Here is a 20,566-nt window from a genome sequence, read left to right on the forward strand (position 1 = left end):
TTTCACTTAAAAAAAATTTTTTTTTGCTTGTTACGTGTGATTTTTTTTTCCACAATTTTTCTTACTCGTTAACGATAATGAGAACGCACCTGCGATAAAATAAGACAAGTATCTTGAAGTCAAGATGTAATACACGACGACAACAGAGGTGAAAAAGTGGTGAGAGCTTTGTCGCACTTGTTCTCTTTCACTTCTCTACTTCTCTACGTCTAGTCACGAACACCCACAACTAAGGGTGCCATTGCAATGAAGAAATAAAAGTAGAATTTTGTAAAATGTAATGTTATTTGAAAAAAGAATATGACATCAACATTTCACACATAATTTTTATACGTTATATTACGGTGCAGTATGATGAGATCCATGATTTCAAGTTTTTATAAAGTAAAAAATTTTGCTGTTATTTTATTCATCTCTTCTATAACTATTTCTCATTTTATTAAAGTCATATAAAACATCACTTTTCTAATAAATTAAATTATTCAAATATTTTACAAGAATAATTTATGAAGTTTTTTTTATGACATTAGAAAAATTTATAAAGCTTAAATAATTAAAAACTCTATATGTATACTAATATACGTTTCATGGTTTAAATATACATATTTCAACTTATCTACTGATAAATTTATCCATTATATATAAAAGATCTTAATTATTAAACGTATTTAAATAGTTTTACATGATTTTAATAAATGAAAAATTTACACATACATTTTAACGGATTGTTATAAATATTATCAGCTATCATTCCATAATCAAATTTTCTCAATAAAATGTGACGAGATGATGAGAGTTTAGATGGTATAATATACTAAAATAATTTGACCCTCTTTGTGAAAATGAAGCCAAGTGTCCAGCATGTTCTTTTGGCTCCTATTACCTTTTCGAATACCTGTCTCTTTGTGCACCCTCTTGCCCGACATTATAGCACATCCTTATGTGACTAAAATGACGATTTATAAAGTTTACACAGTGACCTGTGCTGAATAGTCTCATGTGTCACTACTGGTTTTGAAGAACATCCGCAAATTTTACGGAGATAAATTTAATAGAGCAGTAGACAGAGACAAAGTAGGAGAGAATAAAATCTGGGTTGTTTTGCTTGACCACCATGCTGCATTGCCGCAGGATACTCTCCTGAAACAGAGGAACACACTACAAATATCTGAATCTCGACGTTGAGAATATTTTCTTGCCTGTTTGTCTACAACAAAATTTTATTTTATAATTTTATTAGGAATATATACACTTGTATTTCCTCTAGATGTCTAGCTTTTTGGTATTTTATTTTATTGCTTTTGTCTTCTGTTTTACTAAAAGGAATTAAGATTTCATCTATTGATTTTTTATGTCATCGACGGATTTGTCTTTAAAATAGAAAGACATTTAGTTTTTGCTCACCATTGAGAACATGAACAGTAACAGACTTGGCTTGAGCATTGCTTGGATTGCAAGTGTATTCTCCCGAGTCTGAAGGCATGGCATTTTGAACCAACAAAAAGCTTGTCGTTATTTCACCCTTCACTGTGATAACAGAAACACCACCTCTATAAGAATCGTAGCTGATTATCTGTAAAAAGAGAAATAAAATTATTATTGTATTAATTGTCTCTATTTCAGTAGAATTGTTATTGTCGAGTGTAATTATTCTTAGAACTAATTATCTTATATTCTTTGTTAAATTTATTCATACAATGTTACAAATATTTTTTCTTCATGTTGAAAAGTTTAGAGAAACAACCAAAGTTCGTAGTTAAGTAAAGAAAATTCTTGAAAGTTCTGACGAAGAAAGAGTCATTCTATGCAAATTTTATACAACATAAAATACCTTAAAAATTTTATTGCATGGATTTTAATGCAAATATTTTTTCTTTCCGCTTATACTCTACACCACTATCGTTATTTCTATCAAAGTTGAGCTCTAATAAGAGACAGAATTGGCTCATATAATTCACATAAAATAAAAAAGGCTTAGTATAAATTATGAGATTGTGGAATAATTTTTAACTTGAGCTTATTTTTGGAGTGAAAAAAAATAAGAGGATCACTTTTTCGCTTGACAGTATTGGAAAAACTAAAAAAATTCAACCTAAAAAGTAGAAAAATGTTTTTTCTCTCGAATAATTTTTACACAATTTTTGACAGATGAAAAACTAATAAATGTCACTGATGCTTTTTATTAAAAAAGTTTCTTTTAACAAAAAAATTTCTGTACTAATTTCATAAGAATTTTTTTCCCCTTTTCGATCTTTTAGTATTATATATATGAGTCAAATATCATGTTACGATATTTCTTCAGTTTTTATAAATTCCTTCAGAATTTCCTTCGTTCAAAAAACAATGAACAATGTCACTTCTCTATCTTCTTGTTAGTTACATAAAACAATAAAACCCACATTAAATTAACAATGGATCCATTGGAATTGTTTCGTAGGGAAGAAGTGTTTGGAGAGTCTTATGTTTCATCTCTTTTAAGAAAGGATGCATTTGAAGAAAGGTTCCCGTGAATTCCGGAAGACGAGAGGCGTCTGAAGGACGTTTTGCTAAGCTGTTGTTTCATGTTCTTCCTCGACATGCGCATACTTTACTTCCTGAATATGTTTGTCGTGCGCTTCACCTCTGGCTAAACATTCATCTTGGTAGAGTGAGGAAGGCATAGGAAAGAGGGAATGGTGCAAGTTGTGTACGTAGGAAGTGAAGAAGGAGATGACGAGAGTTGGTTTTAACAGGGTGGTACTGATGAATACTCTCATGCCTTGACAAACTGAGGCATACTGACCCCTTCAAGGGCGTGGCTATGAAGAAAACGTTTTCATGAATACCTAAATCCGTTTACTGTTCCTAAGAAGAACCAACGAACCTCCTCTTATCCTATTCTCTCTGCTGTTAACCCTCTTTCCTCCCACTCCGATGGATTTACGGTTCTACAATGTAATACACTTATTCTTTTTTATTTTATTTATTACAATTTCCTTTTTTTTATTAGCCTAATACTCTTTTTGTTCACAGACAAATTGAAATATCTTTTATTTTATAGTAGAAAAAGATTTTATTGTTATTAATCATATTTAAGATTTGAAAAGTAGTTTAGATGCATTTGTTTCTCATTTAAAACTCAAATATTTGTCTTGTTTTCTTCTGTTTGAAATAAAAGCAACACATTTAGGTCAGTGGAATTTATTTGTTAATGCTGTAGTAAAAAATTAAAATATCCACTGATCAGTTTTTCTCTTCTATAGAAAGTATAGATTAATCAATAAATAATTCATTCGACTATATCACTGAAAAAATCTAGGCTGAATGATTTTGAATCATTGAAATACTATCGAGTATTATTCAATAAATAAAAAATCACTTACAATTTGATTGAGGGATTTTTCAAGCTATAAATAACTAGAAAATTCGCATCCATGAGATAACATTTCTAATATATTCGATTACATAATTCATTATTTAACACTTTTATAATATTTATTTTTATAGTAATTAATAATTATTGTTCAACTATATATGAATGTAATTTTAATTGATTGTTGTTGCAATTTGATCCTCTTATATTGGAATTACACTTCATCAATAAACAAATATTTTAAAAGTGCTTAAAATTTTAAAACTTTATTTTCATCAAAAATAGAAAAAAAAAAACAATAAAGTGATTCTAAAAGTTTTTTGTATTCAACGACTTCACATTAATTTACATGAAAGGTAATTTATTATAAATTTTATTTGCTACCAGCCACAGAATAGATTGGTTTACGATGGTACTGGTTACAATTCTCTTCAAATATCAAGAAAATTATTTGCATTATCACCAAACTTAAGGTCCTTTTATATAACAGTGAAATTCTTTGGGATGTTGAGAAATCTTTAGTCACAAGAATAGCAATTTAACTAACAATTCCAAAATACTAGCTTCAATTTTAGCATTCAATTACCCGTGCAGATTTGATAGGCTAATAAAAGAGAATTAATTCATTGAGGAAATGATTGGAAATGAATAGTAAAAAAAAAGCTGCAGTGAATGTCTGTTTTACTTTTGAATTCAATAAGGAGAAGGAGTACATAGTTAGTGAGCTTGCAGCTGGGTAAAATAATGTCGTCTAGCCGAAACGAATTGCCGTTGGGAATCAATGAAACACGCGATTATTCAAGTCAACGGAATTTGCCGCTCGGTAATTTGGCAATGCTCTTTGAGAGTTGACCTTCCCTTTCCGATTTCTGGCGTAAATCCAACAAGCTTGTTTTCCATCTCACTTTTCTAGTAGTAAGGTAAAGGTATTATGCGTCGCACGAGCCTTCCTAATTTTGATTCTACTTGGATTGAGAATCTTTTAATTGGCTTTCCAATCACTTAATCTTATTTAATTGTTACTAAAGATATCCTATTTTAATGGAAATACTGTAAAAGTAAGTAATAACAGACTGAACATTTCCAACTTCGATAAACGTATTATCCTTGGTTTGTTATACTATTTGACTTTTAGTATTTGACGGTACAAAGTGTTTCGGAGTTGACCTATATTTTCCTTTAATGTAATTGCTATACATTAATTGAATTAATTAAAACCCTGAGTCTATACTTCAGTTGAATGAAAACCCGGCATCGGAGCTTTTAAAAAAATTAATGTTTTAAATCATCACTTTCTCAATATAAACCACGAATTTGATGCTATAGAATATCATGGATGATTATTTATTACATATCATGAATGTTATACATGTCATTAATTTAAATTTACCGTGGGCAATGTAGTACGATAATTATTAAACCAACAGTAGTATTTGTAGTCCCCTGAGACTGGCTATAAATTAAAAATTACTGACATATTTATTTCTAAATGAAAATAATTATATTTATCAAATTATTTACAGTAAAGTACGAGATATTTCTTCCATGTTACAATGTATAGTTTAGTTTATTATTTTCATGACAATCAAAAGTTGTATAATTTTACGAATAGTTGAGTTCCATTTCAGCTTCTTATTAATTTGCAATAGTGCAAAAAACTTGATGAACATCTTATGCTTTTGATCAGAATTAATGTTTTCAATTAACTTGGTGTAGAAAATATTCCTCATAATTTTATTATATCTTTTACATTTATTCTGCTCTCAATTTACGTAGTAATGTACAATTTATCTCATTTGGCATTAATTATACTTTAGTTCAAGTTACCTTCTGAATTAGAATGATTATTCGTATCAATGAGAAATAATTTTATATTTTTACTGAAATTATCATTACTTATAATATTTTATTTCAATGCGTATGCTATGGTAGAGTGATTGAAAAGAAGAAGTATAATAAGCTTGCTTCATTTTCGTATTTTTATTACTTGAAGAAAGATTCGAAAAAAATTAGAAAATAGTTGATGAGAAATATTGAACTTGTTCAATGCTTTCTTACGCAAGATTCAAGTAATATATCTGAGAGATATTACTAGGGTTTTAATTCACCAGATGTAAAGAGGAAAGCAATTTCTATAGCTTTTTTATGAGTTTCTTATTTTCATTCTTGCATTAATAGTTGTAATGATTAAATATCATTTTAAATACCGATGATGCATTTGCTGAATTCAATTTATGATTGCTCAATAAAGTTCTCGTAACTTGTTTTAAAGCTTTAAAATAAAATATCAGGTTTACTAGACTGTGAAATAAATTAATTGGAATAATAAAATACATATTGCAAAGAGAATAAACAGGTTAATAACTAAACCATTCAAATTAATTATGCACGTCATTAAAAGTTTCATAAAAATTTTTCCATGTGGAAAGAGCTATAAAATGAATTCAAATAAATAGTACAACCTAATTATACACAAAAAATTAATCATCAAGTAATAGATTGGCTCATCATCAATTCCTTTTGTGCTTGGAGATGTTTGTAGATGAGCCTAACCTATAGACATGCTAACCCATCTATCTACTCCTCAAGGAAAACTGTTTCTTGATTCAATTATAACTCTCGATTTAAATCCTATCTTTTTCGATTAAATTGTTTTTACTACTCTCCTTGATTTATACTTTGCAATATATTTTCTGACATTAATTCTCTTTATTCCATGCTTCTTGATGCAAGTTATCAACGTTTCTAACTATAATAATCTCTTCTAAAGTTTTATCAGCTCAAATCAAAACATTAAATGACACTAATTAATAATGATAGTAAATGCATATTCCACGAAAAATCTATTCAGAAATATCAAAAGTCATTGACACGGTGAGAATAAAAATAATGTTCTTTCCTGGCAGTGAATAATATTATGAGCTCATGATTATTCTATTGTGCTCTACAGTTCTGTTTAGTTTACAATTTTAATCCAACTTTGGTAAAAGTTGAAGTTCATTTCAGGTCACTTATTACATAAACCGTTGACCAAACATACTTAAACTTCGACATTGACTTATTATTAAGAATGACTAGAGGAACAACAGAAGTTTTCGTTAACAAGTTCTTGAAAATATCTAATTGAATTCTGGGAGCAATTGGTCGTCACAACGTGGTTTTGAGAATTCAAGTTACTTCGTTTGGCCTAGTTTGAATTGCAGAATGAATATCCATTCGCAATCCCACGAGAGTCTTGAAAACTGCTCAGACCTAAGACTGTTCGATGACAGTAGACTGTTTGGCAGTTTGTATCACAAACTTACCATTCCAGTCCTCTTGAGTCGTGGAATCGATTTCAATGGTAGATAGCAGAGTATTTGAACAGCTCAAGTACACAAACTCTATTTCATTATTTTTTGTTTAGTGTAATTACTCAGAAAGAAAAGTTTTTTTCTAACGAAATTTTTCAAGCTTTACATTCGCGATAGGACAAAGTACTTGACTAAGTACTTGGTCATACATATATTCCACGATAAACGTAAGATTATTCAGTTGATATGGCAGCTCTAGCGTGTACATTCTCGTGTGTTATATCACTATAAGTATCGCAGAACTACGGAATCATTAATTAAATAATAGCGTTGTTTTCTGCAGAATTCTGAAAAACAATTTAATGAATACTAGTTTATTACCTATTTCATAATTACATCAAATTATTACTTTATTATTTTCTTTACTGTTGTTGAAAGATTACAAACTCAGAATTGAAATTATCATAAATCAACTCAGATTTGGTATCATTATTTGACGTAAGCTTTTTTTTTTCAATCAGTTTTTATACTCCATGTCGTGACTTATGACCATTAGAAAATTTTGTTCAATACCTGATTGTTCTTTACTATAGGCTAATTATTTCTTCATCAAGTATTCAGTTGGAGGCACAGTTGTGTTGAAATGTTGCAGAAACATGGAAGAGGTACAGCTTGATAGTAATGAGATCAGTAGATAATTGGACACATATTGAATAAATGAACGTAAAATAATTTTTGAGTAGTGAAGTGAGTTGATAAAGTTGATGAGTGGAGTATAGAGAGTACTCACCGCATCATTGTGATTCCAAAAAATGTACGCTGGTGGCTCTGGGCCATTTAGAACGATACATGTGAGGTTGAGGGTACTTCCCTGATCGATATAAAGGTCTGGTCCACCCACAATTTCGGTCGTTGGTTCTATAACAGTAAATGACAAGATTGACATTTTTTTTTGTTCAGAAAAATTGATCAGTTTTTGATACAGCCATTTAGTTTTTTTAGACATTGAACTATTTTTAATATATATTTTCCAAAAATAAAAAATCATTTTAAAAAAATGCCAAATGACAGTGATGAAGTAAATAATTATTTACATAGATGTGAGGTGATTAATGAATAAAAGGATTTATGGTATGAATTTGATGTAAAATAATCGTTTGAGTGAGTAGATTTAATAAGAAAATATTCAAATATACTAGATAAATTCGCTAATATTGTTGACGTTGAGTTCTCACGCAGAGAGTAAATATTCTGGAATATTTACTAGAGACGATATATCTTTCCCTTGATCTCTCCTCTGTAGTTTCTGATGGTGTATTTCTACGCTTTATGCTATTCCTAGACTAGATCTGTATAGAGGATGCGCAATTTGCTGTGACCTGAGTCATATCTTACTCACACTTTGTCATCTGTTAGAAAATGTATCTGTGTCATCCTAATATAGATCTCACTAAAACCACAGGAAATATTATGAAATATATATTTAATACTTATCTTTTTTCAAATAAACTCTTACTACTCTTCGTAAATATGATGAATTTTTGAGAGAGTCGTTTAGACATTGAGGCTTTTTTAAATGACATTGAATTTAATTGTATTATGAAATAAATTGATTTTATTCTCTATAAATATTATTGATAATTTAATTGACTATAAAAGTATCTGAATGGTTGGAAAATTGAAAGGAAAAAATTCAGAATTGTTAAATAATTTTTAGATAATTCAATATTCTATTTCCTGTCGTATCAATGACTTCAAGTTCTTCAATGTAATATTCTGAAGTAAGGAAGAACATTTCTTTGTTATTGAAGTGAATTTCAGCATCAACTTCTTGGGAATAAAATTGAATTTTTTTTTAAGAATATTATGTTGAAAAGAAATAGTTAAAATTTTTCTTTCTCATTGTAAGTGTGTAAAGAGATTTTGATAATTTTCTCAAGTATTTTTTGCTTTGATATTTTGATTAACAATCCAGTAACAACTTGAATAGCATCAAATATTCATGAGAAAAATGTTGTCAACATTATTATTATTCAATACAAGATCGTCGCATCTAGAGAATATTTTTTTGTATATTTATCTATAGATAGAAAATTGGAGAACCAATTTTATTTGAAATCATGAGTCCCATCGAATAAAATCGATTACACTTTGGAAAATTTAAATTACATCATCTGTTGGTGAGATATCATCGAACAAAATTCTACAATTTTTTTTAATAACCAAAAATCGCTGAACCAAACTGATTTAAATATAAATCCGACATGCATTACGTCGAAACGCATTTTCTGCACCCTTAAACACATCGATTGCATCATCTATTTGTGAGAAAACCCCATTCCGGATTCATATCTTCCTCATAGCTACACACAGAACTTCCTTTAATTTCTTCGCAAACTTTACGTAGAGTTTGAAGAATAAACATGTTCGAAAAATCGTTGTAAGTAGTGTAATTGAGTTTTAGTCAGCCACTGCACATTTATATCATTTCAGTGAACAAACAAATTTATTGAGTTCTCCAAATATATGTTTCATTAAAAAAATACGTTTTACTTTTTTAAAATGCTTAAAATTTTATTCCCAATTCATTTTCGGAGGTTTTGTATTAAAAAACAATTTAAAACGGTAAATTCCTCACTTGAAACATTACGTTTCATTTTAATGATGCAATTTAAAAATTGCTATTTATGTCTATTACAGTCATTACGTTGTAATTTCAATCCGCTTTTATTTAATTAGATAAAACAAAACAAGGCAAAATTCATCAAAGCATGAATTTATTTCTAAGTTCGTTTTGAAAGGCTTTGTCCTGATTGTTTAAAAAAAATTGCAAATAGCATGTACTTTCAAATCAAAGTATTTTTCCAAAGTAATTTTAAGCTCTAGATCGAATAGCTAGAAAATATCTGGAGATTAAATTTGTTAATAATTAAATCTTCAATTGTTGATCCTCTATAAAATCCCTTAGGATGATGCAAATACTCAAAGTCGTCTACAATGGGATCATCAACCCTGTTGAGTGGTTGGTGCTATCTCGGGTATTGACTTCTCGAACAGCTACTGCTGCGTATCTAGTCGATTTCGGATCCCAGAGAGATAGATAGAGAGAGAGAGGGAGAAGGAGCAAGTAGGAAAGAGAATATATCATGGGAATGGTCTTTGTGGTTGGTGTGCACTGTTTGGGTATAGCCCGCAGGGGCTATTCACACTAGTCAACTCACTCGTATTAACTCTCGACCCAAATAACGCACCTTCTACTGTGCCAGTCTTTGCGCGTTCACTACGTAGTGAATTGTGATCAGAAGCTTTGTTTTACATACAATCGGTACTCACTATGTCAATAACTCAACAAATAGAGCTGTATATTTTCAAATACATTCTTTGATAAAACGTGTGTTATTACAACTTTTATTTTTTGTTGTAAAAACACATTTTTAATCAAGAAACTTTTTGTTACTGTTCTTATTATTTATTTATTTACAAGTAGATCGCTAAAGCATGTGTCGCACAGTATTTGTACATGAAATATATTTCTTTAATTAGAAGTTGGAAAAATATTTAACAACTTGCATTAAATATTTCACGGTATTTCTTTTAGGTAAATAGGGAAATATTTTTTTCAATTATTACATTATTAATTTATATTCTTCTTTATTACTTGCGTAAAATAAACTCGAAATTTTTTTTTTTATTTGAGTTTATTGACTTGTTCATTTGAATTTAAATGGATTCAAACGACTTCAATGCTTTTATTTATTTAGTGAAATATTTCTACTGAGGAATTTTTTATTAAAAATCGTCTTGTTTATTCGAGATCATTGCAGAGCTAATATTAATTTTTTCATCAGTGAGTTCATGAAAATAAATTTTAAAATTCACTAGTACTCTAGATTAGAGGATTATTGCAAAAATTCAAAAAATTTTTGTGCTTTTAAACCAGTTATATATTTGCCAGAAATAAATAGAAGATAGTTGGCTACAAACCACTGTAAAGCTGAGAGCTTTAAAATTCTATCGTTTTTTTTTGCTAAAAAAAGTTGATCGAACATATTTTCAAATTTAGAATTACGTCAAATATTTAACGTAACATAAATGTTTATTAAAAATAATTGTTTCTTTATTGTATATATCTTTAGAGTAAATCTTAATAATTTTTCTAAATATTATTTTAAAAACAGTAAAAATATAAATAAACCATAATTGTAAAAAAAAATAAATAACTAAAATAATTTTGTGTAATAATAGATTTTGTTTTCTCGATTAAACTTGTTGAAAACCATATTCAACAAACTCCAAATACGCTATAGCAATCACAATTATAAAGGTTCAACAAGAAGTAGAACATGATATTGGAGAAACAAGAAAACTAATTAAATAATATTATTGTATATATATTTTTTATTTCTGCTGTTCTGATTCTTGTCATGGAACAGTTAATAATAATTTCAGGAAAGAATAACATTTTGCAAAGCGTAATCTAATAAAGAAACGAAACTTTTTCTATGACCATGAAACTTTTCCCAAAGTTATCACAGAGTTTTCCCTAGAGCATTCTTGGCTCAATAGTCTAAATTGCCAATGGTACACTCGTTCGCACATATCGACTGGAACCTTACTCAGAATACAAACTGATGGCTTCCACTTCTTTATTTGCTATTGGATGTTGTCAAGAAGACAAGCAATGTTGGTTTAGAAAAATGAAAAAACTTAAAAAAATAGCTAGAAGCTGGTTGATGTGACGACCAAGTTTTGGTTCAGGAACAGAAACTTTTGTCATTTTGTCTTGTCTTCATGATGTTAGATACACTAAGGAAGACTTTGAAAGTGTCATGAGTTAGGTTCTGGGTAATTATTCTATAAAGGAAAATATTTCACTCTTCCAGCTTTAGGAAAGTGTTGGTAGTTATCCTGCTCAGACGGTCTTATACAAAGTTTTTTTTGTTCTAATTCATCCTAAGTGTTGACAGTTTTATTTACTTTTCCACAAATGTTTTTCTCTTAAATATTTAACTATTTTATTTCTTAAAGTTTATTGTTGGTGAAACTAATAAATGAGATGTATTTATGCTTTGGCTGGTTTCGTTAATTTAGGAGTAGTAACCTTCTTGGTGACAGCTTTGATGGCCTATTTCTTAGCTGCTGTCTTGGTTTCTTCCTTAGAAGTTGCTTTCTTAGATACATTTTCAATTTATCTTTGTTGATATCTATTCAACCTTAGTACAATGGTAAAATATCAATGAAGTTTCAGTGTAATGTAAAGACGTACTATAAATATTCCATATTTTAAATTTAAATGCTTTTTTTTGTGCAGTTTCTAGTGAATTTCATTTGAAATTTTAATTTCTAGAATAGAATTTCATGACAGTTTTGTGATCTCTCATGACAACTGTACTTTGGAAATAAATCATCAGCTAGTCATGAACTTTTAGTGAAGCAGATTGAATTCAAAGATCATAGATTTCCCTCAAAAATAGTTTTCTAAATACGTAATATTATAAAATGTCTACAATGATTTGAATAAATAACAATAACGTGATTACCAGCAAAATTATCAAACAATAAGTGAAAACTTTTAGAGCAATAGAAAATCAATGTTCATCTACCATAAATATCATGAGAAGATAATGGAGGTTGTGAAAGGATGAATTAATGGCAAGTAATTCGAAGACAAAAGCAGTAAATTAACAGAAATATTTAATTCGATAAATTTATTTGAATACACTGGACTCATTAAAAGCTAGAAGTGCTAAATTATAGTATATAGAATGTCCTTAAAAGGATCTTATAGGTGGTAGTGGACCACGTGGTGACTTTACAGTACCGCGCGTTGTAATATCTACTGAGAAGTTAACGTTCGCCATTCCACGAGCTAAAAGCCCTTTACTCTTCTCTCAGTCGGGTCATATAGCTCGTGTCCTCCTTTCTAAAAGGTTATATGACCCAAGTTTACAGAGAATTCACGACTTTACTGTAGTGTTCTCTCATCCTTAATTTTCACTCCCAAAAGCATTTTTTCCAACCATTTCTCTGGTTTCAAAGGTTTCTTTTCAATGTATAATTTCCGCCGGAGAACGTGAGAAATACAATTGTATCAAACACGTACTGTCTTTATAAATATTGTTCGATCAGTGTCAAGATTGGTATGGCTTTCCGGGGACTCAAGTAGCTTACGATAATGGACAAAGTGGTCCGAAGTACTTATAGCTTGTATATACAGGTATAGAGAAAATAAGGCAAGTTTTCCTACTTCTGTAAAGTGCTAAAAGCACTTCGAGACAAGTAGAAATCACTTTGTTCATACGTGATCCTCTAATAGTCGGTTGACAATTGAAATTGTTTTCTATTCATTGTTTCCTCTGTCAATTGAAAATAATATTTATTGGAAATATTGTTTATACTTTATCACTTTTTTTTTTTATTAGTGAAAAAAAAAAAAATTAATAAATGAAAATAGTTATTGAATTTTTTAACTCAATTTTATTAGATTAGATTCAATGAAATTGATTTATGTATTTCACCGAGTATTTCAATCAATCTGTTTGTTTGTAACTTTAGAATTTGATGATATTTTTAAAAGATAAAAAAAATTAAATTTCGCAATTTACAATTAGTATTCTGTATTTATTAATCAAACAAAATTGTCAATTTTTAAATATTTTATCAATTAACTCGAGTTAAAATTTGTATTCAATTAGATATTTTTTTTTAATAAACGACTTGCATTCACAGCTAGCTTCAGCATTGACTTTTCTTTATCCTTTGATTTTAAAAAAAAAAAAATGAAAATTTTTTGAATATTTTATTAAAATATAAACTTTTTAATAGTTAACATGTTGATTTATTTATTCATTTATTATTTGCTTAAAATAATTATTAGATTTTCTACAAAATTAATTAAAACTTTATTTGCATTCTTTCTTTATGTGAACAAAGCTTATTATTTGAATGCACAGCACGTAATTTTTCTGAGGATATCATCTGTATGGGAAATACTAGATTTTATAGTGAATTTTAGACAACACGAGAAGTAAAGAATTTTCTCCACTCAAGCGTAATGCGAGGAAAAGTTAGATATATAAGAAAGAGGAAGTCCAATCAAGCACAGGAAATACTATGTAGGAAACTGGATAAGGGAAGCAGCAATGCGTAAAAGCCCAAGGGTAGAAGAAGTAGAGGATACAAAACTCACGTTGCGGCGAGTGGAATTCATAAATGACTGATAAAGCTCTACAAGCTCTTCACTTTCTCACTTTTTGCCTTTATTCTATGACGAGATGGTGTCTTCTTCTTTATTTTCTCTTTTACTTTATCTTGTCACTGGTTCATCCACTCTTCTCTTTTGCTCGTGAGTTTTCGCACGAGACGTTTTCTTATCGGATAGTTTTCATCTTCCAGTCATTAAGCATTCTTCGTATAGACAAACTTTGTCTTTTATGTGATTCTCTTTCTCTCTCTCTTACTCTTGTATGTGCTCGTAGGAGAGAAAATTTTCATAGCACCTCACCATAACTCTTTCGATCTATTTCAAGAGACAATGTTGTTCAAAGGAAAGATATTTTTGTGAGCTAAAAAATATAAAAAACTATTTTTGTATTTTCACAATATTTTCTTAATTATAATGTAGTTTGTCTGCAGATGCAGATAATTTCTTTTGAAAAATAAGAATAAATGAAATAAAAGAATAATAATAAATGAAAAAATTAAAAATGTTTCCAAGATAAATTTATTAAAAGATTAATTTTTATTCTTGAATGAATGTTTTCAAAAGTACAATATAATTTTTTATTAATTCAGAATAATTTCATTCAATATGAATTAATATTTGAATAAAATCATTTATAAAATATTTTTAATTTAAAAGAATTTCAATACTGCAATAAACTTGTGAGCTTTTGTCAAAAAATTTTCATTCCGTCACAAAGGACTTATCAGTAAAAATCTAATCAGCAAAAGTTCAATAGTTCTTTACAATGTAATATAACTACCCTTCTTGATGGCATGAACTTCCCTTTGTTTTTTTTTTTACTTAATTATTAAACAAGTAAATTATTCATGAGCTAAAAACTCGAAAAAACTTCATAAAATCTAGAATAACATTTTTTTCTCACGTTATATTTGAATCAGTTATCAGAAAAAATAGCAAAAAATTAAATAAAGTTATTTTAAAATTACATAATGCATTAAATATTAGTGAAATGAAATTTATTCAGTTACTTTTCATTCGCCTGTAAAGTCACACAGTATATTGGTGTGTTCACTCTTTTGAAATAAATTTCACAGCAGCAATTCACTTCAGAATATTGATAGAAATGCTATTTTTTAGTCCGACTGCGACACGTGAACTGTTCTGAACCAATAAGTTAAAGAGTTAGAGAGTACTTGTGAGAATTTCGTGTTTGATTGTCATGACTTTTCTGGAGATTTATTGTGAGGAAGTAATATCGAATGACTGTTGTGATAGTTTAATGGTGCATGTGTTAAAGAAGTTTTATACAAACTTACATAATATAATCAAATATTATTATTTCATCACATTCAATATTATTTATTTTAATTGCTTTGTTTAATCACCACCCTTTTATCATGGTTATTAGTGATTCACATAATGACCACACGAATCAGTAACGACAATTATCTCATCTATTTTCCTCTCTGCATTGAAAATGAGCATATTAAATTGTTGATGATAAATTTGTTCGTATTAATTTTGCAGACATACCATTGGCTTTACGATTGAATAACCAACACCTCATGGATAAGTTCATTCCACTTAACATGATTGCGATAATAATTGCAACAGAATAAGTTCTATAATAAGCGAATATATTTTGAGTAGATTAGAATATGCATTTTGAAAATTTATTTAAAATTAACTTGCATTTTATGCTACTGGCTTTTTTACTGGTGGATATTATATTGTAGATATCTTTATCTGTTTGATATTCCTGCTGGTAAATTCAATGTGTATTTGACATACAATAGTGCCAGGAACGAAAAGGAAATGATAAGAAAATTTGATTCAATAACAGAAAATACGAAATCTGAACATCTGTCGATATTCATCTTTCAGATAAGATTTAAAATGAGTGTTTTTGATATTGATTATATCCAGATTTTATATCATCTCAATCATAATTAGTTTTTGAAATTAATAATAAGTACGAAGATATTTAAAATTTCATTTTTCTCACATTCATTTGTTTTTATTATAAAAATAGGTCATGACGTCAATGTCCACTAGCAATCGAGCTGGATGAAATTTTTTATACTTTAGATTAGTTTGATGAGAATCATTAATATTTCATTCGGAGTTAAAATAGGCATTAAGATATAGATAATTTTCCAATATTATTGTCCAAGAATAACTTGGAGTTTCAAGAGAATCAAATTTTTATAAATTATATTCTAATTAGAATTTTAAATTTAACGTTCATAATCATTAGAGCATTCTATCGATGAAGACAGAATGCTGGGGGAGAGAAGTCTTTAATTTAATTATGGAATAAAAAAGAGCGAATAGACAATGAAATAAATTTCTTGTTAGAGTTAAATAAAAACAGAGGTATACCAAGAGTAACAACGTATTCTAACAATTCTTGATAATAGTTTCTCACCAAGATCGTTTAGAAGATTATTTTTTGTTGAGTTTAAGTTATGTTAAAGATAACGTTAAAACATATCATACTTCTTATGAAAACATTCAACGTAATGAACGGTGAATTGTGTAAGTACCATCATGAAAAGCTCAGCTTATCTGCCTACAACACGCTATGGTCTCCAATAAGCTTTTTCAATTTATGTTATTTACAATATACTACAGAAATAGTGTCTAATAAAGGTAAATTACAACCTAGTTGTTGTAACAGTTGTATCATAATGTTCAACTTTATTTACATCAGTCGTCTTTACTGCTTTAATTAATAGAAAAATCCATGTTCTATGTTTTTTTTTATATATCATTTTTTTATGTTTGCTAGCAAAAAAATTGATCACCATTTTGTTTTGACAAGAAATCCAAGTAAAATTGATAACTCAGTACAGCTGAAAATAGTATTATTTGGTAAATTCTATAAGTTTAATTTTCAAGCTTTGCTCTTAACTTCTTTTGAAGGAAATCGTTTCTATTTCTACCACTCAAAGAAGCCCTTGATCTCAACGCAATATTGTCGACTTGAGATTGCTCGTGTTTTTACTTATTTGTTGCGAGTCATTTTATTCTACGTGAGTGTTCCTATAGCTTCAAGAGATTTCCTCTAGAATCCAATTCTTGAAAGATGTATTGAAAAAGAAAAAGCAATGATACTTTGAGCGATACATTGCCATAATAATAGAGCAAAAAAAGGTTGGAGATAATTTTTTTTATCTTTTATTGTTCATGGAGATGAAGATTGTTAGGACAATTCGAGTGAACTTTCTTACTTAAGTACATGTCATAATACACATCTGTTGAAAAGCATGAATATGATACATTGATGTAAAGGAAGAAGAAAAATACTGAAAACGATCTAGAAGGTAGCTTGTTGCATATACAAAACATCTTACCACATTATTAAATCCAAGTAGAGGAACTTGAAAGTTGCTCCTCTTTAATGTACTTTACTCTAGTGCCGTGGAAATATCAATGCCATGGAGGAAGTGAAAATGTAAAGAAAAGCTTCTGTAACTTGCAATAAGTAGAAGAACTTCCGTATATTTCAAACTAAGACATCTGGCATTTTTCCAAGGATCATTTTGGTCGCTAAATTTTCATCCTTTATTCTCAACGTCATTCATTATATGGCTGCAGGTATATTACTAATTAATTTCTTCATTTACTCATTATTATTGACATTACTTTTCATCAAGTTTAAATAGAATACTGCAAGTTGTAGAAAATTGGATACGAGAAACAGTAATTGGCTGTTTGATGAGAACAAAGTTCTTTTAAAACCGTTTTCCTCAAACACTGAGAATCATGATAGCTTGATGATAGCCACAGAGGGATCCTTTAGCTGGGGTATTATACAATAAAACAAGCTCAAATTGTTAATCAATAGTTTTGTTTTGGTTTTATATTGGGTTGTTTATTTGACCTATCTAGAATCTAATTGGTCGATAAAAGCTACAGAAAAAGATTATTTTGTGGGTTTCCAATTAATTAAAGACTCTATCAAGAGTACAAATTGTTTATGGTCATCTTCTGGAATGGAGATCAATTATTTTCTCTTTGGGATTTATTTATTTTTTTCCTTTCAGATAAATATAAAAACGTTTTGATTTATTTTATATAAATGACAGAGTTTTTGTCGTTGGATCAAAAGATATATTTACATTTAATTTTCTAATGGGCATTGCATATTTATGATTACCCATTGAGGAATTGAAAAACGAAATTATGTTGTAAAAAGTTAACGTGGTTTTTCTGATTCACCGCGTAGTTTCGTTGAAAAATTCTTGGTTCGCCGAGCTTTCGTAATTTCTCTTTTTACAGGCATTCCACTATTTATCATTATATTCCTGTACGCAGTTGCACTCTACGTTGTATTCTTCGTTCATTCTATACTAAGCTAGTCACACTTTCGTGCCAGTAATGATTTTAAAAGCATGAACATGCAACCCACAATCTTTGTGGCTAGGCTCTTTCTCGTTTTCGCTCTCGTGTAATTGGATCCTTTGCTCTTTAGTCCCAGGCCTCGTTGTATGCCCTCTTGTGAGCAAGCACAGGAGATTATGAAAACTGGTGGCAAACATGCAAAAATAGAAACCTTGACAATTTCAAGTATTCTATTTTTTTTTTAACCGATTTTTTTTCTTTTACCATTTTCACAATTTTCTTTTACAATTCTTGGCAAATTTAGTCGATAAAATTTATCTACTCAGCTGACTTTTCTGCTTTTTGTCGCAAATGTTGACAAAGAAATCAAAGAAGTAGAGAAGCTTGGCAACAAGGGAAAAAATGTTTATTTTTTGCGGTTGACTTTTTTTTTTGTATTTTAACGAAGAGTTTTTACAAATAATATCGAAGTTCGTAAAAGAAATTACATGAAAAACTAACTTTTTATTTATTTGACTTTTAGAATAAATAAATTCTTCATTCTTGAAGATAAAAAAAGATTAGAGTCAAATAAGGTTAAGTGAGTTATTTACAATCAGTAATCTCAGTTGTTAAATTTAATTATTCCATAATTTTGATAAAAGTTCTTGCATTTTTCAGTGTCAAAAAATTTTAATTAAAGTGTGAAATTATACCACCTAATAAATTAACTTCCCTTTTTATTAGGATTAAATGCCAGATTATATTGAATTCTTCAAAAACTTCACTCTCAGCTACTTGTAAATATTTTGTTCTGATATAATAACCTTCATAACATGATAGCTTTACATATTCTATTACAAGCTACACAAGTTTTATGGAAGTATATAAGATTTTATCAAGCTGGCACACTTTTCAAAGCTAAAAAATCTCACTTGGTCCTTAGAGCAGCGAACCTTCGATAGTGGAACTTAGTTTTATGTTCTCTTCACATGAGCACATATGGCTGACCGCAGCCTTACCAGTTCTACTTAAGCATACTTTATATGTTTTTACATGTTTTAAGAAAACTTAAAGGAAAATATTTCTAGTATATTGAGGTGAATAAATTGCTATATTTATCATAAATAAGCAGAGACTTACGTTAAAATTGACAATTTACTCACGCCCATGTCTCAAAATAGGGGAAAGAAATTTCGGCACTTTCCTTACCTTTGAGTTTTCTACAGAAAACACGAAACTCATGCTTCAAGCTTGAACTTTTTTGTTAATTATCGTCTAGACGTTACAGCTTAGAAGAAAGTTCACGTATGAACTATAGCATTCAAGCAAGAATTAATTTCTAACAAAAAACATTATAGGCTTCATTTGTCTTTCTGAACTTGTGAATTAAGTTTTTTTTCTGCTTTTCACTTGAAAAAAGAAATCATGCGATAATTAAATTATTAAGAATAGTGTACTGAATAAAAAAAAAAGTAAAAAATACTGTATTATTTTCATTAACAATATATTAGCAAGTTTCTATTAACAGAAAGATTTATTTTTTGTTTGGAATAACTGAAAATGGTTTTTTATAAAACAATAATATTATTTTTTAAACAAGTTGGAAACAAGTTATTCATCATTCTTGTATGTAGAATAGATGAGTAACGATAGGAAACAATAAAAATAATTAGCTCACAAATGTGTCTACAAAACGACGACTCTAATTTAAGAGTTCAAATAAAGCTAGAAAGTCAGGCCAACAAAGAAAACTTTTCTTGCCTAGCGGCTCGTACGTGCTCGAGTAACGTGACTAATTAGTTACTGAAAAACGACGAAAAACAAGTTGAGAAGTATAAGAAGAAGTGGAAGAAAGAAGAGAATGCTTGCTGATGTCACGTGTTCGCGCATAATCCAATTTTTTGTACATAGGGTCAGAAGAATCGTGACCATTAACCAGTGATGCCAACGAGTTAAATAAAATGTTAACAATAAGAAACTCAGCAAAATTTAAAAAAAGAATAAAAGAATTTTTTTTTAAATAAAATTAACGACTGTGCTAAAAAAAAATCTAGACAAAGATGTAGGGCAAAAAAAGTAGGAGAGTAGAATTTAGGGTAAAGCATCTTAAATGAAAATGTGTATTGCAACACGGTATACTGCTGACCTTGCAATGCTTTTAAGTTTGGTCATAAATTTATTTGCCTTTTTCGTGATATCACTAAAGTTTCGTCAAGGAAAAGCGTCTCAGCATCCTCTCTTCCCTGAATTCCTTTTCCCTCCTGACTTCCTTTTCCTGTTTCCTCTTATCCTGTCTCGTCTGATCTTTCTCACACGGAAGCTGTCTCCACTTACCTTATAGCCTTTGCCTCCTTCTTGAGCATCTTTATTTACTATTCTTTTTCTCAAACTCCACTCGTCTTCTTC

At 29.1% G+C, this 20,566-nt stretch overlaps 1 protein-coding gene across 8 annotated transcripts in view; it reads right to left on the bottom strand.

Annotated features, from left to right (window-relative positions):
• Positions 1-561: 561 nt before the first annotated feature.
• The window catches only part of LOC118069697 (hemicentin-2-like), a 176,535-nt gene continuing 156,530 nt past the window's right edge, over positions 562-20,566 (bottom strand). For 6 of the 8 annotated variants that reach the window (XM_035087984.1, XM_035087985.1, XM_035087982.1 and 3 more), the window contains 3 exons: positions 7,436-7,563; positions 1,405-1,573; positions 563-1,140 (listed from right to left, as the gene is read on the bottom strand). In XM_035087984.1, coding sequence (XP_034943875.1) covers positions 1,049-1,140; positions 1,405-1,573; positions 7,436-7,563 — 389 coding nt within the window. In that variant the 3' untranslated portion in view covers positions 563-1,048. Of the gene's footprint in view, positions 1,141-1,404; positions 1,574-7,435; positions 7,564-20,566 lie in introns of all 8 variants that reach the window. The other 2 variants (XM_035087987.1, XM_035087980.1) reach the window with 2 other exon arrangements.

This window comes from Chelonus insularis, unplaced genomic scaffold, assembly GCF_013357705.1.
Source record: "Chelonus insularis isolate UGA/USDA-ARS -01 unplaced genomic scaffold, ASM1335770v1 contig_42_pilon, whole genome shotgun sequence".
In the NCBI taxonomy this organism is placed as follows: domain Eukaryota; kingdom Metazoa; phylum Arthropoda; class Insecta; order Hymenoptera; family Braconidae; genus Chelonus; species Chelonus insularis.